The sequence below is a fragment of the Eurypyga helias genome, unplaced genomic scaffold, assembly GCF_000690775.1.
Source record: "Eurypyga helias isolate BGI_N326 unplaced genomic scaffold, ASM69077v1 scaffold13277, whole genome shotgun sequence".
NCBI lineage: Eukaryota > Metazoa > Chordata > Aves > Eurypygiformes > Eurypygidae > Eurypyga > Eurypyga helias.
Window position 1 is genome coordinate 8,300 of NW_010263781.1, and position 24,538 is coordinate 32,837.

Consider the following 24,538-nt stretch of genomic DNA (forward strand, 5'->3'; position numbering starts at 1 on the left):
AATAAAATAAACATTTTATTTTGTCATAAAATAAACATTTTGAATGTTAGCTTTTTGTGAACACTTTAAATACAGCAATAAAATGGTTCAACAAAAAATGCTGGTTTTTCTGTAGTTCAGTTGAGCGAGCACCTTGACAATTCGCATAGGAAGAAGTCTGTTAGATTGTAATCTTTCTATGGAAGAGTTTAGGCTACTCGTCACCAAAGTTTGTTTGGATTTTTTTTTTTTATATCCAGCTTTTTAAGGTTTAAACAACATGATAAACTTCAGCAAAAGGCAAAGCGTGTTTTTAGATTGAGACACTCTTAAAGGGAAGATGAGCATTCTAACTTTCTCTGTAGAAAAGTGTTAGCACTTAATAAATGTGTTTATAGTCATTCTACCTTATATTTAATCCTTTTTCTAACTCTGGGATTTTTGTATGAATTTGTCTTTCAGGCAGCAGCATCTGTCCAAAGTCCTTAATATTGTCTAGATCCTGTCCAACGGGTACCACAACCAGGCTAGTTGAGCAGAGTGTACACAATGAAGCGGCTCAGGGAATAAATGGAAGTGTGCCAGTCAAACGGTCCCCACGTTCAGCTTCAAATCCAAAGCCACAAGGTAAGTGGTCTCAAATAATTTTGGTTAAGGAAGCTGTTTTTCATCTCAGACTTTAAGAGAATTGGAGCACCTTGGAAGAACTGTATTTCTCAGGAAGTAAATAGAAGGGTAAAAGCTTGTTACTGAAATAAAATCTTTTCTAAGTGCTGTATGAAATCTGAAGTTTCTGATAATATTTTACTGAAAAAGATTCTCAGAAGGAAGGTTGGGCTTAGTATTATGTTATAAGCACATAGGGATATCTACCCTTTTATCTCAAGCACCTAGTAATTTCTTGTGTGCTTACTGCCAGGCAGGAGGTGTTAAACTCATTCTCTGCCCAAGTAATGGCTCGTAGGTGGAGGTGGGACAGCAGACATCAGCCTCTTGTTTGTATTAAACTATTGTCAGGGCTTGTTTTTCTGAAGGATTACTGTATTTGAGCTGGAAGGTGGTGGTACTATTTTTTAATTAGATGGAGGGCTTTGAGGTGGTAGTGGTGGGGAAAATATTCAGGACCTTTGGGATTTAGCTGAGCTCGACAGGAGCCCACCTGCAGGATTATGTGGAAGGAGGTGAAAACTTCATGTTTGTGTGGTAAAAGCTGACTGGTAATGTCTGCAGAGTAGAAGTAGATTTCCCTTCTTCCTGTACAAAAATAGTAGATCTACTTTTAGAAGCTAAATATGTTTCTAGCCTACATGGTGACCTTAGATATCTAAACCTCAAACTATCTTTTTATGTGGTCGTCTCAGTAATATTGATGATTCTGCAGAGGTTGATCGCAACAAAGAGTTCAGTATGTTCTGGAAATCTTCTGTTCAAAGCACATCTGGACTGATGTCTCTTAGGAGTGACGTACAATAGGAACTTCATTCATCGCAAAAGTTAGAAAAAAGAGTGAGTTTAGAAGATTGATAGCATGATCCTGCTCAGTGATTTGGATTCCGAGAGGCAGTGCTGATACAACAGGAACAAGAACTACTTTATAGAGAACTTAATCACATCTATAGAAACTAGAATCACATAAAGTCATTTTGTAGTGGATTTAACAATCTGTGTATCAGTTAATGGGAAAATGCATCTTGAAGAATTTTTACATTGGTCCTGAGTTCATCTTAGAGTTAAGGAGGGAAGACATTTATTGGGGTGTCAAGGAAATTCAGAGCAAACTGAAGTTGTAGTTTTTTGTTTTGTGTTTACAGAACTTTTGCAGTGTTGTTCACTAAACTAAGATGTTTTTACCAGTCAAATGTAAACATTATCTGACTGGTCTTTCTGCACCAGTTCCTAGGTCACCGAAACATGTTCTCTGAAGCTAGATTAACAAGAACACAGAAGTCCTTCCTAAGAAAAATATTTCAGAAATTTCCTAAGGAATAAAGATAAATGGGCAACCATTAAAAAGAATGTCAAGCCTTTCAAAAACAGAGCCATCCCACTTTATAAATTTCAGTTGTTAGATAAATTAGGAGTTGGCTATTACTGGACCCCATTCATTGAAGTAGTTACACAGCTGTTGTTGCTCTTTCCTAGCCATGACATCTGTGTTTGTCAAAATTGCTTGCTTCAAAGTGTGGTGTAGCCAGGAGTAGGGTTGTAGTTGAAGAAATGCAGCTGCATAGATTATATTCAATAATACTGTTGTAAATAGTGTTTTGTGCCCGAGTTGTTCATGGCATATGTCTTTCTCCATTTGTTTCTGGGAATATGTGCATCATATCAAATGTATGTAGTGTATCATTCTGGCCTTTTTATTTAATTGAAGCAAAACAAAATAGAATAATGAGATAAACATTTGGGAGTCCAAACAATCTAAGCAAACTAAATTGCTATAGTTTATTAATTTAAATCTAGTTGCTAATTTTTGTTAACAGCTTTTCATGTACAGGTACAGAAACATTTTAGGCTTACAGTAGAGGAAATGTTTTTCCAAATTGTTGCTGAAGTCCTGCAAATATTGTGATCTTTCGTAGTGAAAGGAAGTAAAGATGACAGACCTGAATTGTAATGCCACGTGTTTGGTTCTTGATGAACTAACTGCAAAATGACCCTCATCTAACCTACCAAAATGTGTATCATTAAAATAAGAGATGTAAAGATCACTTTGATATTGTGTTTATAAAAAGGGTACTACTATTTTTAGTAAACTTTAGCTTTAGTAGAGGAAATAAAGCCTTAATATAGAGGAAAAGTGTCCAAAAATCTAGCACTTGAAGTGAATCCTGAACACATTTTGTCTGTACTTGGTCTCTGAGACGTAGTTTAAATATTTGGAAACAGCTACTCGGTGTAGCTAGCTAAAGTGAATAAATTTCTGTACAGAATCCAATATAAAATTCTTTAAAGCTTTTTTTCCCCCTGGCATTTCAAGGTGAAAACAAACTAGCTGTTTGGTAACATGACAATAAAAGAGCAATTTTTGTTCCCCAATATTTCCTTCCATCAACAATTTAGCAATTCATATGTCAGATTTCTGTGCTGGGTACAATTTGACATGTGAAAGTCTTTGCAGATTTGGAACAAAGCCTGAAACTGACTGAAAGTTGGCGAGAGTGTTGAGCAAGGAAAATCAGGACTGCAGAGAAGCGCAGTTGCAGTCTGTATCAGCTGTGAAACACGGTGCTCTGCCTTTGCATCAGTGCAGTGCCTTCTCTCATAAAGTGGACTAGTCCAGACTGGAGGTAGTCGGTGGGAATAGCAAAATAAGCCACTGAGCTCCAAGGCAAATATGATGCATGAGTGATGAAGCAAATTGTTAGATAAATTGAAATTTGCCCTTATCTGCAAATACTTGGGCAGCGGTCTGAACCCAGCAGTAGCAGAATGCATGTAGAGTGACATGTACAAATTGACCAGTTTTATCTGGTTTCATCTATTCCCTGCACTTTGAACCTCTTGCATGAGTTTATGACACCCAATTACTAAATAGTGGGTGCTGAAACTGCTGTCTTATTATTGTAGGATGTATTATTGTAGGATGGAAAATATGTTGAAATGTCAACACTTCTTCAAAGCAGAGAAGTGCCTTGTCAGTTCAAGACTGTGCATCAGTTGCTCATTTAAATTTTTCTAATGAGTGCTTAGGAGTACTTGTGAATCTCCTGCTGAGCCTGAAGAGGCATTTCTGTTTGGGTTGGAGATGATTTTCCACTCCAGAAGATGTCCTGGTTTGTGCTGCCGTGAAATGGTACGCACACAAAGCATTCAACACGTAGACTTCAGCAGTCAGTTTTAGCTGGCTATCTGATGTGCAGCATCCATCCTGACCTCCTTTCTCAGTTAATGATGGTATTTTTTTATGGTCTTGAAGGCATTGAGTAGCTTTGGCCCAGAAAAGCTGAAAGACTGTGTTTCTCTGACAAATGAAACCACTACAGTTAAAGGTGAATTGAACTAAAATTGAGAGCTGTTTCTTGTTAGATTTCTCCAATCTGAGTGGTGCTTTAAGAAACCTATAGCAATGTCTCTTTCATCAACAAAGTTAAGTCTCAAACTTTATCTCCAGGAAGAAGACAAATGAGAGAACAAAGTACACCTGATTATTATTGGTCTTCTTTCTTAATATATTATTGGAAGATACTTGTTCTGATGTGATATAAAATTGTGGAAATGTATATCCTGAAAAGGAGATGACTTTTTCTTTCCCTCTGCTGAGTCTAGGTTACTAGTTACTTTGTACTGTTCTAGTGAGTGTTCTTGTGATCTCTTGTGAGCTCTTTGGTATCTGTCCATCTGTGTTCATGTGACCTTCCAGATGGTGATGGAGCATGCAAGGAGGCGATGAAGGATGACTCAGCCAGGAGAGCTGTAGCTACTTACCACGGGGACTGTCTGTTTTCATTGGATAAAACCGTAGCAGCATTTTTAATCAGCAGGAGTTAAATGTGTAGAGGGAGACTGAACACATTATGCTTTCCAAGAGAAGAGAGAAACGACCTTCACTAATACGCTTTGGAGTCGGCAAAGGTGGTTGCACCTGCTGGAGCCGTTTGTACCTCCCATTTCCTAACGTATACGTACAAAGGCAAATGCACAATTAGGCACTGCGGTTTCAGTCTTGATTGGGATTTTTGGCTAGTGTTATGCAGCAGCAGCAGCTACCTGAGTATACTGAGGTGTTTTCTTTGGGCAGAATATGCAGCTCATATCTCCTAATGAGCTCAAAATTCTATGGTATAGAGACAAGAGTATTTATAGACTCGAACAGAGCTCTGTATTATTCAGGGTATTACAATGGGCCAGTCTTTTCTCTTTTTTTTGTTCTTTAAGATTCTTGCTCTGTGCGCATTGAAAAATAATCTGATTAAAACAAAACACTTCAGAAGTACATTGAGGGGAGAATTAATGGAATTTGTTTTCCATAATCCCTGTTAACAAGGCTGACCTTACAGGAAGGCTTGCAGTTTTTTCTTACGCTACTGATTCATTTCATTGATCTTGTGACTGTCCTTTTCCTGTGGTTCTTTTTCTAAAGCTTAGAGTAGCTACAGCAGCAGCTGATTAGGGGAAATGCTGTCTGTTAGATGGTAAGAGGGAGTAAAGAAGAAATATCTTGCATTAGTGGGTTGGTGTGACTGTTTAATTTGTGGTTCTTCTCTGAAGACATTACAGGGCTTTTCAGTGTGTTGTGACTGTGCAGTTTCACTAGAGGTTCCTTGGGCTTGCCCTACTGAAATGCTGCTATGCTGGGTTTTTCTTTATACATTTTTTCCATAGCAATAGCTGCAAAAGTGTGCGACACCTCCACAGAATGTCCTAGAATTTGATTTTTGTCCCAGTGGATCCAGTATAAAAATAGCTTCCAACTAATTCCTCCTTCTTTATCAGTAGACATTAATTCCCTCAAGTTTAGTAGTTTTAATATATCCTTGTGAGCATATTAACATTTCATGAGATGTACAAAAGAACTGAAGAGATGTCCCATTAAATGGGAGAATTCACAGGACTACGGGCTATACAAAATCCATTGCAAGAGCAAGAAGGGTTTCTACAAGCTGGTGTAGTTCTGGTCAGTAAATCCACCCAGTGTCCTCTTTCCTTGCCATCTCCTCCCCGAGGGAATGGCAGTGCCCACGCTCAATTATGTGTCCTGCTTTTTCCCAGCCCACTTGTCTCGCCTTTTTCAGCTGTCCCATCGCCTTTGTCAGCGCAGTGAGCTATTCAGTGCTTGGACAATTATCTGATGCTCGTTGGCCTAATTCTGCCAGCCCTTCTCCAAACTCCCTGCGAAGAGGGAAAGCTGCTCCACCGCACTGCAGCTGTGGCTGAGCAAATGCCATGCAGCTTTGCCGGAGAGGCTTCACTTACCACACGTACTGAAGCAGTTACACAGATCAGTATTCTTCTTGCTTCAGGGCTGCATTGTAACTGTTCGGTACTGCATCCTTCCCCAAACTTGCTTTTTTTGCTTGTATTGATAAATATAAAATAAGGCTTGAAAGGACCAAAGATACACACATATACACAGTAAAAGAATCTACAGTAATTCTCTTCCTTCCCTCTCTGGTTATTTAATTCATCAGCATTTGTAGCTGATACGGTTGAAGTATAAAGCATTTTGTGGCAAATTCATTTCTTCATAGTGTACTTTTCAGACCACGGCAGTCACTACAATCCCATTTAAGTGCAATTAGGTTATTGGAAGCACAGATAAATATTACCTCCTATAAATATATTGTAAGGTAAGATAGAAAGTCACCCTTAAGTATTCCTTTATCGTCTGTGATAGCATATTTGCAAGAATTTTTTTCAACAACCCTTTCAGATGTCAGGTGATGGGATTTAAAGTAATTCCTGTGGTGCTCAGGGCTTCCAGAGTAAGTCAGTAAGATGTTCTAGGGTCTGTGCTAGTGCTTATTTTTCTTCCATGAGAGTTGCACGTGATTCCTGATGCCAATCCCTGTCCTCCTTCCCTTTCATGTTTGCTCCCTGGCAGGTCTGTGCAGTTGCTGGAGGCCAACCCCTGTGGCAGAGCAGAGCATGGTGGCTTAGCCCCTGGGGCTGCCTATTCCACTGGCAGCACCTTGCCTAATCCTGCTGATTTATGCCTGCCTTTTATTAAAGGCTGATGTAGTCTTTATTTTTCATTTTCGTATCAAATGCTTCCACTTCTCCGCACAATATGCTTTTGGAGTGTGTGTGGGAAGGAGCAGCGTTGTGTTCCTGGGAAAGGAGGACCTTTCTGTTAAGTGTCTCTTTTTGATGGAGCTGGAGGTGCATTGCCCTGACAGTGGAATGCGTTCGGGCCCTGCCCGTGGAGTGCTTGTGCTGCCACAAATGCTGCACAGTCGCTTCAAGGAATGAAAGTTAAAGATCCCCAGTACTTGTGACTGTAGTTGCTTTATGTGTCATCTTGTCCTTTGTGTTCTAGTTGCTGCTGTATTGAATAGTGGCTAATCATTAACCATCTAATTATAAGGACATAGGGTTGGGGTGGGGAAAAAGCAAGAATAAATATTTTCAGGGGGCTCGGATTTCGGCAGTATAAATTGACAAAGGTTCAGTGAGTAAAGGAAGCTCAAAGCTGAAGGCAAATACCTTTTCCACTGACTGCTATTATTGAGGTAATGAGGGAGAAGGTAATGAATGAGAACACCAGAGTTATGGGGCAGCAATTTAAATCTCTCGAGCTCCACAGCACAGCTCAGCTCGATCCTTTGATTATGCTTAATTATTTTTTTTTTTTAACGATAAAACCAGCATTTATGGAGGCCACATACATGTTTACTACAGTAAAAACCAACCAGACAAGAAACCCCCTGGATTTTCTAGCTTATTAAGGTAGGGTGTAGTTTGGCTTTTGTACAAGAAATATAACAAGGTCCCTGATACCAGACAGTGCATAAAAAAACCCCAACTCTTAAGTCCATGTACTCATAAAGCAACTTTGAGGTTAAGTGAAGCCCATCTCTTCATTACTGTAGTCAGTTCTTAAGCAAAAAACTCACAAAATAACAAAATAACAAAAATGTTATTGAAGCTCAAAGGAACGTTTCATGAGCGATTGATTGTTGTTGTTTGCAGTGCCTCCAAAGCCAGTTCATCTGCAGAAGGCGTCACCTGTTACATACCAAACCCCCAGGCATAAAGCTTTATCAAATCAGAAACGGAGGATGGAGGAGGAGGCACCCACCCCTGTTTCTAGTGTCGCAAAGGAAAAGTCCAGTAAAGTGTCAGATCTCATCAATCGTTTTGAGGGAGGCAGGTATGTAAAACAGAATTTGAATTCTTTAACGCTGTCATGTGTGGACTGTTGGAACTTGAACCTGCAAGGCAAAATGTTGGTACCACAGTAGTGCTGAAACTGGTCATGGCAAAACTGCACGTGTTCTGAAGTGGTGCAAGCCAATTGTCTGTTTGGCCTGTCCAGCGTGTGCTTTTTCATAAGGTGCTAAGTCTTCATTTTTCTTAAACCCTGAACAAACAATGCAAACTTGTAGCATTTTTAAAACATCCTGAAAAGTGTCAGCCATTTGAAATAGGTGCTGGGTTTAGAATGAAACATTGGTGCTAATCTTGAAATCTTTTTTTCCTCCAGAAAAATTACTTACTTCATAAGCAAAGAGAAGAACACAAAATCCTGATTTTTCCTTTTACACTGACTTAACCTCTTCAGCTCATTCCTGTGAAGAGGCTATGGCATACATTCACTAAACGGTGTTCCTGCTAGTACTTGGTGATTTTGGTGGAATGTCTTGGGGTTTTTAGAGTTTTGATACTGGCTTTTACAGGAAACATTTGGAACTTGGAGAAAGACAATCCACAGTGAACTCTGCTTTCACAAAATAGTGTTACTTGTGTGTCTTTAATTAGGTGTATGTGACAAGCATTTTAAGCTCTGAAGCGAAAGTTCTGAATATATCTGCTGTGTGTAGAGAGAGCGACCTTCCAGAACTGCTCCTCTGTCATGGGCTTTAAAGTGACAGTCCAGTGACAGCTGAGTGTTGCAAGTTTTGGATGTGGCTTTCTTGCGTTTCCTGGGGATACTGATGTTCTGAAGGGCTGCCCCCTGCGGGGACAAAATGAATGCATGATGTACAACAGAGTGTGTTCTTCTGAGGAGCCAGAGCGTTAAGGCTTTCATGGTAAGAATTCCCCCTCAAGGTGGGGGAAATTGTATGCTATATAGAGAAGCAGCTTGTGAATTCTAGCTCAGCTCTCCAGTCCTGTTATCGCCTTGTTTCCCAGTCTTCCTCCAAAGCATCATCCAAGTCTCTTTAACAGCATAGTATCCTTAGAAAAAGGAGTTTTATCTTTTCTGAAAAGAAACTCCTCAGGTTTGTTTTGCCATACACCAATGAACCCTACATTTCTTCCTCCTAGACGTGTCTGCTGGTTTGTACAGAAATTCTTTCAATGTTAGGCAGTTAAAAGAAACTTTAAAGAGAGCAATGAAAACTTTTCGTATTTGTAGGCTTTTAAAAACCAGGACGTTTTGTTTTGGTGACTAGGGGAAGCAGAGTTGCTTTTTGGCCAGCATAATTCATGAAGTATCCCCGATAATATCTGTCCAATTATGACATTCTCTTCAATTCTACGAACTCTGCTTATGAGAAACTTCCATAATTAGCATGCCAAATTCTGGAATATCCAGCTTTAGCTCTGGAAGCAATTTCAGGGTTTTTTTAAAAGAGCTCAGCTCACAAAATGTGTCTTCCTTGAAGGTGAAATTCACGTGTAATTACTGATCTTCAAATGACTAGGTTGCACGTTCATGAACTGCAAACTGTGATTGTCAATTATGATAACATATTTTCATTAGTCTGTATAGCCCACAAAACATGTAGGCATGGCAAAAAGTTAATTAAACCTCTTTGCTGTGTGCATGCAATTGAAAAATGTAAATTAATTCTATCTTGGAGTTAAGCTTATTTTTCAGAAAAGGTGTAATCTTTACACAACGAAAGGAAAACTGATTTAATTTTTTTTGACATATGATGGAAGAAGACAAAGCTAGTATAAGATAATTTTTGAGCTCTGTGTACTAAAGTGCAGAATATGTTTACAATATTTGAGTAAGCTGTCCTATAAATAAGGAGTAACCACACAGTTTATAAGCAGTTTTCATCTTTTCAGAAGATTAATGTTCTATACTAGGAACAATGTGTTAGACGACAGTCATGGTGTTGTTTTGCAGTTGAATATGGCTTGTTAAATGTACTTCAGACAAAAATGTATAGGTTTTATTTCAGTTCCAATGATTTTTTTTTTTTAACTACAGCGAAGCCAAGCACTTTACAGAGTTGTCTAATATTTATATTAGTCTACAATCAAAAATGTCAAAAATAAAATAGAGAAGGAGAGAGTGAAAGGTATGCACAAGGGATGACGTGTTTTAAGCAGAGATAAAATAGGGAGGAGAAAAAACCTTCAGAAAAGATACAGCATGATGAAAAAACACTGCTAAATAAGGAAACTAGGAAGAGAGATGAGGTGCGAATTAAAAGCTCTCCTGCAACATGCTGAACTAAGGAAAGGAATGCTGAATGTTCTTGGACATTTTTTGTGCATTTTTTATATTTAAAGGGAACTAGGGAACAGGCTGCTTGTTAGTTTAAGCACTGGACTGGGACTTGGAAGACAAAGTCTTTCTCCAATTCTGCAAATAATCACCTGGGACACTTTGGACAAGTTGCTTCATGTGCCAGTGCCTCCGTTCCCTTACCTGTTATGTGTAGCTGACCGTACTACACTCGCTTTACAATTGAGATCCAAGACACACGAGGATGTAATGAATCAATACAGACAGCACTCTGGGTGTTTCAGTGGATAGTGCAGTTCAAGTCTCAATGGCCTAAACTTCCTAATACTAGGACAGGAAAAAAAATGGCTTGGGAAGAATTTGTTATATGGTGCAACTCTCCAACTTCCCATTACCAGGGAGTTTCTATAATGCCATGTTTAACTTTTCTCTCGTTTGTGTTTTGTTTAGCCCGTTAAATCCTAGTGATTTGAAGAAAGATTCCTCTGTTCTCCACATTCCTAAATCTCAAGGAAGATATGGGTCAACACCATCACCTCAGCCAAAACTCCCCTCCCAACACCCACTACAAAAACAGGGAAACAGTAATACCGACAAAACTCAGGTTGCACAGATACACACAGCCAATGGAGTAGTAGCACCAGACCAGACAGAAGATGAGGACCAGAGATTACCTGATCGTGGCTCCGCTGTGTCCACCTCGGTCCCAGATAATGCCGTCAACAGCACACTGATAAACGGAGAAAGTACTTCCAGAGAGTCATTGCAGAGTATGACTGCCTGTGAAGGACAAATGCTTAACAGCTGCTACAGGACTCCAAGCAGTGATACGCTGCTCCCGTCTGACAATGAAACTCTAGCAATTAATACTAATGTGAAGGAAGAACCGACTGAGGAAGTCACTAAGCAAGATCAACCTGTAGAAACAAAGGTAAAAAGAGAAATTGTTTTGCTCTTCCTATATTACTACTTTATGTATTTTATCTAGGTTTTTATTTACAAAAATAAGGCTCCTTTCCTCTGGTCAAAAAAAAAAAGTGAAAATGAAATATGTGAACATGTTTAGCACTAAGCTTCAGCTGTACCAGCCTAAGTAAGGGACACATGTTAGTGGTGTACATAAAATAAGATTCCACGTGTAGTAAACTGCAGCGACAGGGCTTCAGGCAGAACTAGCATGTGAATTCTTAACTTGGATGTAGCTGTCAAGTCAAAGCTGGAAAGGCAGTGGCAGTCTGCTAGCTATCAGATAGACGCAAGGTTCCTAGCCTACTAAATATATGCCTTGTTAGCAAGGAGAACTTATGATAAATTTGAGCTTCCTTGTAAGGAAGGTTTTAAATAATTAAGGGAAATAAGTGGGTGGAAGAAAATCTGTCTTGGGAAATTAATTGCTGAAAAACTGTGCATATTTCTTCTTCTAGAAGTTTGATTATGCAGTCTGCCTTATCGTACTGAAACACTGGTGGCTGGACATCATTAAGAGTTCTGGTCCAGCCATGCCATGTGTGAGCCATTGCAGAGGGGGCTGGGCTGGACCCTCCAAGCCTTCCTCTTCACCGTGGAGCCAAACAGCTGAGCACTGGTACAGCTGCTCACTGCTTGTCAGGAGTGCACCTGCATCAGTTCATGACAGATCTCTCCGAGCCTTGCGTTAGGTTAGCTAGGGGGTCCCGTATGCACACACTTGGGGGTAAATTCTGTGTGTGGGAAAGGTGGGTCTCAGATTCTCATATATGATAGGATACAGTATCCTAGGTAATGACAAGAAGGCACTGGTTTTGTGGGTTTTCTTGTTTGTTTTGGCGGTGGGTTTTGCCAGTAATGAATGAATGTTATGATTCCCATCTAAACATGAGTCTGGTCGTGGTCCAAGGCACCTTTTAGCCTGCCACACCTCTCATTATGTTTCCATCTCCTGTTCGGTAATGCCTGTTTCCCCTCTCTGTACCATTAAAGTGCTGAATGCTCTGTGGGCAACGATATTAAGCTTGAATCCAAGTCACGCAGTAAGGCGCTGGCAGCATTTTCAGGAAAAAGCAGACGTGGGAGGCAGTCCTGTTGTAAAGTCCAGGAAGGAACTGGGCAAATGCTAATGGCAGCAATCTTGTCCAAATCTGTCGCTGAGGTTCAGGGGGACTAACACGTGTGATCTGCCCTATACTGACCAACAGCCTAATTGTGAGGTGTGACATAACTGTTGCTAGACGTATTGTTTGCTAGTGCTACAAGGGTAAAACAAAATGAAACGAAGCAAACCCATGCAGAACAATTCTGAAGTCAGCATCAGGGGAGATCTCAATCTAGAAAACTGAACTTTTGTCACAGCAGCACTTCCTGAGGTACCAGCTCGCTTGCAATACAAGGATGTCTGTCCCCTTTAGTGAGATTAAGAATCATGTCTACCACAGACTGATCTAATGGGTATGCTTTACAAAATCAAACACTGATTTAATTTGGATGGATGCAACCTATAGATTGAAATCAGTCCTGTAGCTGCTGCCATGCTGTCTGGAATAGGGGGAGGGTGGTGAGGAACAGGAGAGTTTTGGTAAAGCTTTGAGCTGTTGCTGTGTCCAAGCAGGCATGGGGAAGAAGTAAGAGCGTTTAGACAGTCTGTGATTTTGCTAAGCACCCACTTGGTGAGTAAAGAATCTTAACACTGGGATGAGATCCAGCTGAAGTTGCATTGCACTGACTAACAGCACTCTTCTGCCCTTTTTAATTAGGCAAGTGTAGGTACAGTTGGGTAAAAGCAATAGGAGCAGATGCATGTGAGTCATGGACCAACTTTAAATTATGCATCTGATATATATTTTGATATTGATGCAAAGTATATTGTCTTTGTTTCTTGCCTAATTCAAGGAAGAGAAGGAAGTGGTGCTGTCTCTTTGTAAATGCATACATGTATGGCAGAAGTGAACTAAGTCCTCTGCTGGCAAGAGTGAACTGAATTGGGGAATGGTGCAAAACCACAGCAGAAATTACATTTTTGACTTGGAAAAGAAAGTTTATTGTGAAGTAATGTTGCTCTTAAAATTATTTTTCTTCTCCTTATCACTGCAGAGCCGACTAAAGTCAGATTATTGCATGTTCTGGAAAAGTTGAAACAAAACTTAATAAATTTGGCAGTGTTCTGAAACATCTTCCCCAAATGACCAGAGAAGAGTATGCTTTATTTCTCATTTACTGAACTAATTTGAAGGTCACAAACCACAAATATCGCAAGCAGAAAGATAATTAAAAATCATGTTTCCTGCCTTGCAGCAGAAGCACCTTCTGTCATAAAATTTGGTTTGCCTAAAATGCGGAGGCTGAATAGTGCAAGAACATCCTAATCAATTAACTTCCTGAATAACATCTTGTGAGAAATCTGCTGCTAGACAAATGTTTCGGTATTTGTTGTGAGACTGGTTGGAAATAGTGATATAGACTGCACGCATACGTGCTGCAGATGGGGAAGATCCATTACGCATCTTTATTAAAAGTTCTTACCTGATGTGTCCTCTTCATGGCACTGTTGGGAGCTCTGGTGTTTTTGATGCAAAACCTGGCAGAGGTCATCTTTAGCAACAGTAAATTATGAGCAAAGCTGTGTATCTTCAGCAGCCAATATAAACACGTAAATCCTGTTGAGAAGAATTGGCTCTTTAGGATTTCAGGATCTTTACTGCTTCTGTTGGTTGCTGTGCAAGAAACTCACCTGCCATTTGTGCAATGGACTGTTGCATAAAGTTAATATGCCAGAAAGTGGCGGGAGCACTCAGGATTTTCATTGCATGTCTTGCAAAATTCAGTGCGTTCATTGATTTCAGAAACTGAGGACTTAAGAGATTAAAGGAAATCTTAAATTCTCATGGAAATTTACATTTATATTTCCAATACTTACAGAAGAAACATTTGGATCATGAAGCAGCTATGACACGAATGGTTTTGGGAAAGAAAACTCCGCTCTGTTACTTTAGACCAAACTCAGCAAACACACACATACAACATAGATTGGATGGCATTTGTTCATATTCTACATCTCTTACCCCGTCTGTGTTGTTTAATGCATTACTGCAAGTCCCTGGGGCAAGGGCTGCACCTAAATAGGGGTGGATTGTTTACAGTATCGCTGTCGTGTTGGTAGGTATAGCTTTCTTGATGGGAGATGGCTTCTGTTTGGTTAGGGTACTAGATTATGGCTATAGTGGGATTTAGCTTTGAGTAAAGTCTGCTTTAAATCAGTGTAATTTTTTTGCAAGTTTAGGACAATGGAAAAACAAAGGAAATATGAACAGAGATGCAAAGAGTTCATACTCTCAGCAGCATTTTTCATACCTCCACTTCAGAGTTCAAGAACAATTTAGGTAACAATTACTTGCTTTAATTTCTTAAGGATCCATAGCAATGTAATGATTCTAAGGATGTGCAACTTTGTACTAAAGAGTAGACAACTAAGCCCAGGTGAAATACTTATTGTAAGCATCCTATATAGAGATAGAAGTTTTCAGTCCTTCCTGATGAACTTTGCCAAATGTTTGGATAGAATGGAAAGTATGGTCTGATTAAGATCTTTAAATACCTCAGCTAATAAATTATTCAACAAAATACCCCTGTTTGGGGTAATTAGAGATGATGGTAACAACTGCCCTAAGTTACTTTTGTATCTTGTCTTCACTAGGCAACAAATTTGTTTCTTGTTTACATACCCACGTTTAGCATATGAACTATTTAAAGGGAAGAAAAAGTTACAATATTTGGAATAGTTAGGCACCTTGTCAAATTTTATATGCCTATAGCTTAAAGATATGTCATTAAAAATTGTCTGAAATTGGAGTTTTCAAAGGTTACTTTTTGTGAGACAAGTAGAGAATTAGTTCAGCTGCACCTGTAGAATGAATAGTACTGTTTTATTCAACTTTCACCTATTATTTGGAGAAGAGTAGAGGTTCATTCTTTTAAATTGCTTAAGTGCTTAACAAAGCTGCCTAAACATTTTTAACTTTGAAGTAGACATCAGTAGTGTAACGTTACCTCAGACTTCTGATATCATCTTCATCAGTGGAAGTCCTGCACGTCTAACGTGAACATTCTCTGTATATCACACTAACTATTCCTGACTGTTCTTCTGGGAGTTGACCTGTGTTATGGATTGTTGCAGGAGTTTCAAGAGTTCCCTGAAGTCATTGAGAAGTTGTGCTTGGAGCGATAGAGTATGTGTCCAGGTATACGTTGTAGTAACGTTTTGCCTCAGTATTTTTTGTTAAAGGCAAGGAACCCACTATAAATACTGATGTACTAAAAACATAAAGGAATCATAGGAGGGAAATATAAAACTCCTCTAGAAAAAAATGTGTCCATATCTCTTATTTCTGTTACCTTATCCTACTTATGAAATGTGTGCATTTATGGTTATATCCTGTGAAAATAAAGCATAACTTGTAACTTAGAATTAAAATTCCCTTTTACTCTTAAGGATTAGATTTGATACAGTAGTTGTTCAGGGAAGCATTGATGTTCTCAGAAGTTGAATACTACTAACTTAGTTTTCCATGTTTTTTAAAGTGGTGGGTTTTGGTTTTTTTTTCTTTTGTTAATAATTTTCCTCCATTGTCTCTACAAGGTTTTTCAAGGCTGTTTTGTTGAACAGCTCTAGTAACCAAGGGCCTACAGGAAAGCTGGAGAGGGACTTTTTGCAAGGGCCTGTACCGATAGGACAAGGCCTAATGGCTTTAAACTGAAAGAGGGAAGATTTAGTTTAGATATAAGGAAGAAGTTCTTCATGGCGAGGGTGGTGAGGCACTGGAATAGGTTGCACAGAGAAGCTGTGGATGCCCCATCCCTGGAAGTGTTCAAGGCCAGGCTGGATGAGGCTGTGAGCAACCTGGTCTAGTGCAAGGTGTCCCTGCCCATGGCAGGGAGGTTGGAACTGGATGGTCTGTAAGGTCCCTTCCAACCCAAACTGTTCTGTGATTCTATATATATGCATACACCAGCTGCAGCACTGGCTTAATGCCGTGATGAGACTCTCCACCACATGTGCTTTGCCGTGTAGCATAGCATTACCAGGACCCATACATCTACCCATGCATCTGGTCCCAGTTCACCCCACGTGCTCTGGACAAGTGGCTCCCACTTTCATACAGAAAAGCCTCTCAGGAGACAGATACAACAACTAGCAAAATAGCCTATGATCTGTTGTTTCCAACAGGAAGAAAGCTGGAGTGACCTCGTGGAAACCAGGTGCTTTTCTTTGGATGGGATACTAGATAAGACACTGAAGTGGGCGAGTGAGGAGGCTGGAGCTAGTAGAAAATGTAGCTGGGAGTTCATGTGTCGTGGGCAAATAATTGAGATGTTGAGCTGGGAAACTGAAGACTTCCCTAAAAGAAAACTAGTGACATAGTTTTATTCTTGTACTGATATAAGCCTATAGGAGTCTCTTCTTATGCAGGAAGATGCCACTGTGATTAACAGGTAAGTCATCTGTGGTGTGTAGTTTTTTCCCCTTAGGAGATTTCTGAGTCAGGTAGTGTAATTGATGTAGAGAGGAGGCTGAGGTTCAAGAATTAGGAAGATATGTTGATACTGAAAGGATGGGGAAGCTGGGGTCAGAATATAGTGGGAGAATAAGTGGGATTTGCCCTGGTTTAGGAGTGAGGATTAAATGCTTTTTACAAATTGTTCCTTTTGTGTGATATTTTAAAGTCTGCTATGTGTAGTTTTCCCTCTTTTAATTAATACAAGTAATGTTCTGGAAACTGTAGATTGCTACTATAGCAGTGCTTCAGGGAGAAAGTGGGGTTTTGGGAAGATGGGGGGAAAAAAATCCGAACAAAATAAAATTGCAGAGGAACCAGTAGCCTCCATGCTTTTGTGCCTCAAGTCCACATGTGAGATCCCTTGTAAATGGCTGCACTAAACAGCATACTGTAGCTGTAATAGCTAATCCTCCAGCTCCCTGCATATCTCCTGACAGCACTTAAAATGCTGTTCAGTAGGTTACTGTGGTTGCTATGCTGATTTAAACAGATTTAATGAACAGCTTTGAAGTCACTATTGAAAGCCTGTATTTAGGGAGGAGGCTTGCCATGTAGCAGTGTGACTGCGGTTCAGAATTGAAATGTGTTCGAATTTGGAATACTTTTTGAATATTGAAAAGGGGAGAGAAAAAGGTCACAGAAGTCCTTTAAATGAAAAGGCTGTACTTTAGTATTCATATTCTGCAAGCCATCTTTATAACTGTACTTGCAAATGTTTATCGTACTCTTGGGGAAAGCAGTGTGCAGTTTGAAATCAGAAATAAGTCTTTCAACCTCTACTATTTATTTTTTTTATGAAGCCTTTCTATGGTTCGTCTAGAAAATCACCACTTTCCCAAAAGCCCCATGATAAGGCTGCCATTTACTTAGGAACGACTCTGTTGTCGTTACGTGTGAACACTTTTCAGCACTAGCACTAGAGCTGGAAGAAAAATCTTGTAATGGAAGTGTCATTTTGTTGAATCTGACATTTCTGAGCCTGAGGCATTTCCCCAGTATCTTAATGTTGTAGAAGGCTGTGCTTACATTCTTTGTTTTGAAGTAACTTCTCACAGCGTCTCGTAATTTTATCTCCTAACATATTTAGTTTAATATTGAAATTTGAATGAATGTTTTAAATTTCCATTCAGCAGAAGAATCAAAAATGTATTTTGTGGAATGGAAAACTTTTAAAGTGAAAAATTCCCTTAAGATGCAGAAGTGACTTCCATAAACACTTACCAAAGGACGCCTCTAATTGCAGTCAACAATTAATCAGCAGTGAGTGTATCGATGAACATAAAACATGTTGTACAGTATTTTTCAGTAATTCTGTCATGCAGAGAACATGCAGTTCAAATAATTCTTGAAACGGGGGTGGGAGCAAACACCGACTAATCCCATCTGTTCCCTCTTACTCTGCAGATCAGTTCTTCCAGCTCTGAAAGGTCAGTGGTACTCCATTACCAGGGTGGGAGCTATCTGTTAAGTAGGGAGTTGGCGCCCTGGCAAACATCCCTGTACAAACTGAGAAATACGAAATGTTTCAGGCTCTGAGTTTTACTCAGCAGTTTGATTTTTATCCTCCTCTGACTTTGGTATTTGTTGGTGAAACTGCTGGAAAAATTGCATTTTTCAAATGGGGTGTCTATTACGAAATGTGAAGCTTGGATTCCAGCTGCTTTTTGAACTGTGAGGTAATCATATGTCTTTTCAACTTTTTTTTTTTTTTAGCATTAAATTATGTTTCCTCGAGTATGCTAAGAGTTGTTTGTATTTTCCTCCAGGAAACAGATGAACAGAAACGTCACAAAATTGCCAGTGAACTTCTACAAACAGAAAAGGCCTATGTTAGCCGGCTTGACCTACTAGATGGGGTACATTTTTCTTGACTTTATTTTTATTTTCTTGCCTTGAATTCACTTGAACAGCTATGCATGTCTGTATATAAATGACATTATAGGTGGTATGTTTTTCACATCTTGCTGGCTTTTCCGGTTAGCCATTTGCTCTTGCCACATAACTTTGCCTATGTTTCTATTTTAAGAACACTACATTTTAAGTATTGGAATTTTGTGGGTATTAATGCAGTAGGTTCTGTGTGTGTAGATGTCACCATAAGCAATAGTCATGCAAGCCTCATACTGGCAGCCCTTCCAGCAGGGAGGATGGATAACGTTATGCTCGCTCATTTCTTGGCTTCTGGTGATGTGGACAAGAAAGAGTATAACTTTATAATACTGAAATTGCCTGCACACTAGAAAATTATGAAATCTTTCAAATTTGAGCCACCTGAAAATTATTTTTCTTTCGTGTCAAAGAACCTTGAAAGTTGCTCATTCTAAACGGTATGTGCCCTTGTTACTCACTATGTGCTTAGACTGTGTCCTGTTCAAGTGAACAGAAATTACTCTTCTTGCAAGGAAAAGGTTGAATTCTTGTGCTCTGTAGACTCAAACTGGTATTTCTTAAATGTGGAAGTCTGCAGTTCTTGAGTATTTTCCTTTTTAAACCTTGTTTACTTTCTTACACAACACATATACCAGTTTTACCTGGGTACCTATAGCTATGCATTGCTTTATTCCACGACATTTTTCTCAGACATCGCTCTTTACATTTCTCAGGTCTAATGCATAAGTGTTGTACGCAGGGTTGATGAAAAGTAAAAGGTCTTAACAAATACAATAATTGTTCAGGCTGTTTGGGGACTTAAATACACTTTCAGGAGGACAACTATTTACCTTGCAGACCTACGTTGGGATGGAAATGTGGTGTGTTTTAGAAGACAAAGTATTTGGGGAGAAAAAGAGAAGAGAACAAACAAACAAAAAAATCCCTCTTTGATGCAGAGAAGCTTTAAAAAAGTTTGGAAAATATTTACTTTGTTCATAGGTTTTTCTGATGGGTAATGTGCAGTAATCTTCCTTGATGTGATTACAAGTGTATTACTCCTATGCCTGTTTTCCAAATATTAACTGGACAGAGTTCTGAAAAATCCGTTTCGAGCACAGCTGCTTGACTGCTGCTGATGAGAGGAAAGCAGGAAACTGGGAAGGGACTTATATTTCTAAATGAGATTAAAATGTTACATACCCTTTACAGTCTTCAAAGTAGTTTGTCAAAATTAACTAACTGTCCTCCTGAAGATGCGGCAAAGTCAGCATGTTTTAAAGTATTGGTGAAAGCATATGGGGTTTTTTCCCCCTTTTAAGACACTTTTGCTGTCTCAGTTAACATTACTGAAGTTCTTGTCTTCAGACTCTTCTTTCCCAAAATTCTGAAGCCCTTTCTAGGGAGAAGCAGTCTGTTAAAGCATGGGAGAGGGAGATAGAGGGACCACAGTTCCCCCATAAGCACTGTTTTGTGTGATGTGCACACTAACAGCTACATGTGTTTTGTAGCTGCATCTAGTCAGGTAGAGAGCCCACTGATGGCGAAATGATATGTGCATCTTTTAAAGAGGCTATAGTAGAGTTCAGTCGGAACTGGGATCCTTTTGTGCTTTAAATGGTACGTAGGGACTGCTCATAGTCTGCCAGCTACTTTGATTTGAGTCTGCCAGTTACTTTGAATTCAAAAGGATAAGGGGATGCAGCATGCAAGGAGAGTAGAGTCATTTGGCTAATGGTGATCAGACATCATGCTAATTGAAAAGAAAGCAAGAGTGGAAAATAGGACTGAAAGACTGGGAAAGCTGAGATGATCTAGCTGTTAAAACAGACAGGATGCCTGGAGTCCATCCCAGATGGCACCACCTCAGTTTGGCTTTCCTTATGTCTGCTCTGCCCTCAGCGTTTCCCTGGCTCACAGGAAAGAAAGTGGGGTCTAAGGAGAGGAGAAGCTTTTAATGTCAGGTGAGCGAAAGATAATAAATGAGTTGGTCATTACCTGTCCATATTATTGAAATATTAACCTTGACCCTCTTTGGGTAAGTGGGGTAGATAGGTGGTCTTCCATTGATTACAGATAATAAGTTTGGGGTTCTTTTTTCTGTATTGCAGGTATTCTATTCCAGACTCCTTGAGGAAGCCAACAGAGGTTCATTTCCAGCTGAAGTGATTAACAAAATCTTTTCTAATATTTCATCAATAAATGCCTTCCACAGTAAATTCTTACTTCCAGAGCTTGAAAAAAGAATGCAAGAATGGTAAGAAGCGATTCACTGGTTAATACACTATGAAAACCGTGTCTGTAGAAACCCTGTCACAGGGTTTTGAGGTAGGAAAGGTGCCTTCATAATTAAGTGCTGCAGGCCTAGGAAGTACTGTGCGTAGGAGAACATCTGCTCCTCCACTCTTCATCGGGATCTGACTCAGTAGAGGGTTTGCATCATTTGCTCAAAATAAAGGACATATATCTCACTGGAGGCAATGAGATTACTCACAATGAAATGCCTTGCTGAAGTAGAGGTTCAGACTGAAATTGTGCTGCCTGATGAATTCACTGGACAGACTACAAGACTCAGCTTTTCTTGACAGGACTTCTACTTGCAGCAAGCAGGAAGGATAGCTGAGGTGTAGATATCCTCTGTAATGATCGTGTACTATTGTAGTATCTTTCTCCTGCCCTGTGGATACTGTTCTAGAGACACTAAACTACAGCCATGTATTTTTGGTGTCTCATGTAACTGGGACAGAAGGATGTATTGGGGGGGGGGAGGAAGTCCCAAACCCTTGCTCTTCCCTAACTTATTTGGGAAAAGGGGACATCTTATTAAAAAACACCACCCCCCCAAAAAACCCCCAAACTCAAATGACACCACCAATAACAATTTGAATATTGTTTCATTCAGTTGTTTCACGTCAGCATCTCTGTGGTTGCTGTATTCCCTGTTATCTAGGGTTTATTGTGAGGAATTCTAGTCTTTGGCCAGCTATCTTTCCAGTTACACTTTCATATAACACCTTGGCAAAAATCATCCTAAAAAAGTAAGAAATAATGTGTTCTTGTGACTTATGTGAAAAAAACCCAGACCACACAGGGGTGCTTGAGACAACAAGCTGTACATCTCCTGACTTGGTGAGATGATTCCCCTTTAAAATGCCGATTCTTTAAAATGGAATCGTAACCACGCACAAACACATGGTAGTCCATAATGCAAGAAGGTAAATAAAACCTAAGCATCACGGAATGTAACAAAGTTTGCACCTTAACTTAATGTTCCTTGCAAAATGACCAAGGTAAATCCACTCTTTTTTGATGAGTTGAAAGAAAATCTGCTAGGAAATATGAATGCCTGGATTAAAATAGAGTGCGTAGTCATGAGAAGTGGAGTTTAACTTAGTCCAACAGTGTTTATAAAGCAGCTTACACTACATTATGTCAGTTCTGTATGTATTTGAAATGAGATTTGTGATGTACTCTTAAAATTTTGTTCTAGTCACTTTAGAGAGCACACACAAGGGGTTGCACTGCATTACGCATTTGCAAAATGTGAAATTACACGCTAATGATGTGTGTATAATTACATAGCTTCACAGGTTGAAAAGTGCTTTTGCACATGAGCTTCGACTACTGGTGCAAACTAATAAATTGCATCATGAGGCATTATCTTTCCCCCATTGCTGGGAAACAAACTTTGTGCTGCACCCAAGATAGGCTGTTTAAATATCCTTAAACCATGATGCTTCTGGCAGGAGGTAGAAGAAATGGTGCAGTTGAAGAGAACAATTTCTGGTCATTGCTGAAAGAAAAATCTGGGATAACTTTCTCTCCCCATCAGCAGTCTCTGAAATTGTCTGGCACAACAGCTTCTGCCAGATATGTAGTTCACTGTCTTCAGCAGTTCCCCAGATTAGACATAGAAACTACTGAAGTATGTTCTGTTGGTAGCTTTATACATTACTTCTGTTACTCCTTAGCTTCCAATAAAAATAGCTGGGTAAAAATTTCTGACGCTTTCCTGGAGTTGTGGTTTGTTTTGAAAACTTAAGGTAAAATACATAGTTTTGCAACTCCAGCACATTCTTCTCTCTTAGATGAAAAGGCAGTGTGAATCTAAGCTTGCCGGGTGGAAATGAAATCGTCTGGTAGTTGCATTTTGAATGAGTTGAGCAACAGCTGGAGCTGAATATCTCTTTTACAACATATGGCTTGAAAACACTGGTAACAGCCTTGCTGCAATATATTTCCCATGAAAAGATCATAACAGAGCATAACAGTGATCCCACATCAAATAAAATGTCTGTCTAACACTGTCTTTTGTACCCGAGGATGACTAATAGCAGGTACCTGGGGAAGGATATAGGAACACAGTGCTGCGATAGCCTTGGGGTAGGGGGGAGGGGGTTGGTGAAGAAATTATTTCACCCTTTCAACACAAAGTTTTGGAATATTTTGGCAATTACAGTGCTGACCTACTCATACAATTTGTTTTGCTTTAAAACTGCAGCATTCAGTTTTGCTGTATGCTGTTAGCTGGCATACTGGAAGAGAAAGTTGTTCTACAGTCACCTTTGCTGTGCTGTGCTTTCACAGGGCTTTCCATAGTTGTCTTGCAGCCAGGACAGTTTTAAATGAGATGCTGCAAATTATGATTAGTAAATCAGCTATTTCATGTTTGAGTTCTTAGAATGCAAAGATGAACAGCATTGTGGCCTGATAATACAAAGATAATACAAAGTGTTTCTGTACCCACACTATAAGGTGAAGTCCTACTTCTTGATCCTCAAAGACCATCTAGTTCCAACCCCCCTGCCATGGGCAGGGACACCTTCCACTAGACCAGGTTGCTCCAAGCCTCATCCAGCCTGGCCTTGCAGACAGAATGATGCTGTCTTTGTTGTCTGGCAACAGTGCAGTGCTAATTTGAGTCTGTGGTAATAGTTCTCTTTCTGACATCTCTGTCCAAGAGCACAGCATCTGTTCTGGACCTGATAGCATTTAGTTAGGACTTCATATTTTGGCTCGTGGTATGTAGTGTTTGAATAGGGGATGAATCTTGTTGTCTCTACTTACAAGTCCCTCAGGAGAGGATGTTGGTCTCTGAAGGTTCTGCTTTCTATGACTTTCCCTGTCCTTCCTATTCTTCCAGAGCTCTTGTACGATGTGGACCTCGTCTTTACTTGAAATGATGATGAATTTGTATTTTTTTTAAAGCCTCAGAGTCTTTGGATGTACCAAGGCCTTGCATATCAAGTAGTTACGAAATTTTGGAATCCTCAGAGAAGGTCAAATTGCAGCACTCTGTATAAATGAGCAGCCGTAGGTGTCCAAGGAGCAGGCATAGCAGATGTTTCTACTTCTGGGTTTATGAAAGTTTTAACATTGCCTTTTAATGTCTGTCTGGTATGTCACGAAATAGTTAAGTACAAGTTTTTTTGTGCCAGTTTCCTTAGATAAAACAGATTGCCACAGTCTTTTCTGCTTTAAGTTTTTCTAATTGCAAAATATTATCATTACTTATTGGTTAAATTTATCAGAAAACTTGGATGTCTGGTTTTGTTTTTTTCTGGTGGCCTTTAGAAATGTATTCATGTTCCCTTAGGTTCTGTTGGAATTGGCATGTTTTGTACTTTATTTTTGGTTAAAATATGCTACTATATTGCAATGAAATGACAACCCAGGGAAATAGCATTCAATGGATCAAAGGAATGGGTTTTTGTTTTAAATTGCTAGCTTGCCTTTGAAAGCATATGAGTCTGCTTGCATGTAGAGTGCTTAAACAAATATGCAAAGCTAATTAATGGTGGAGAGCCTTGGTGATTTCAGAGACCAACTTCCTGCCCTATCTTGTCACCTTCTCCAGCAGCCAGAACCAGCAGTAGCTCAGAGACCTCTGACAGGTCATAACTTCTGCCCTCCCACTGGAGAAGCTGGAGCTGGACCACCCTTTGCCAGTCCTGGCAATATTCTCTATTCAAATAACTTTTCCCTTCTGCACAGCTTTTCTCTGGGAGGAGTGGTGTGTTGGAGTAGGTGGCTGAAGTAATTGCAGTAGACTGCTGCTCTTCAGACCACTACT

The 24,538-nt window shown here is 39.6% G+C and overlaps 1 protein-coding gene across 1 annotated transcript in view; it reads left to right on the forward strand.

Moving 5' to 3' along the window:
• Positions 1-446: 446 nt before the first annotated feature.
• FGD4 (FYVE, RhoGEF and PH domain containing 4) overlaps positions 447-24,538 on the forward strand; it is a 37,595-nt gene continuing 13,503 nt past the window's right edge. Inside the window, exons 1-5 of the mRNA XM_010156190.1 lie at positions 447-606; positions 7,612-7,792; positions 10,520-11,000; positions 18,363-18,452; positions 20,577-20,722. Of these exons, the coding sequence (XP_010154492.1) occupies positions 7,701-7,792; positions 10,520-11,000; positions 18,363-18,452; positions 20,577-20,722 (809 nt within the window). The 5' untranslated portion in view covers positions 447-606; positions 7,612-7,700. The remainder of the gene's footprint in view (positions 607-7,611; positions 7,793-10,519; positions 11,001-18,362; positions 18,453-20,576; positions 20,723-24,538) is intronic.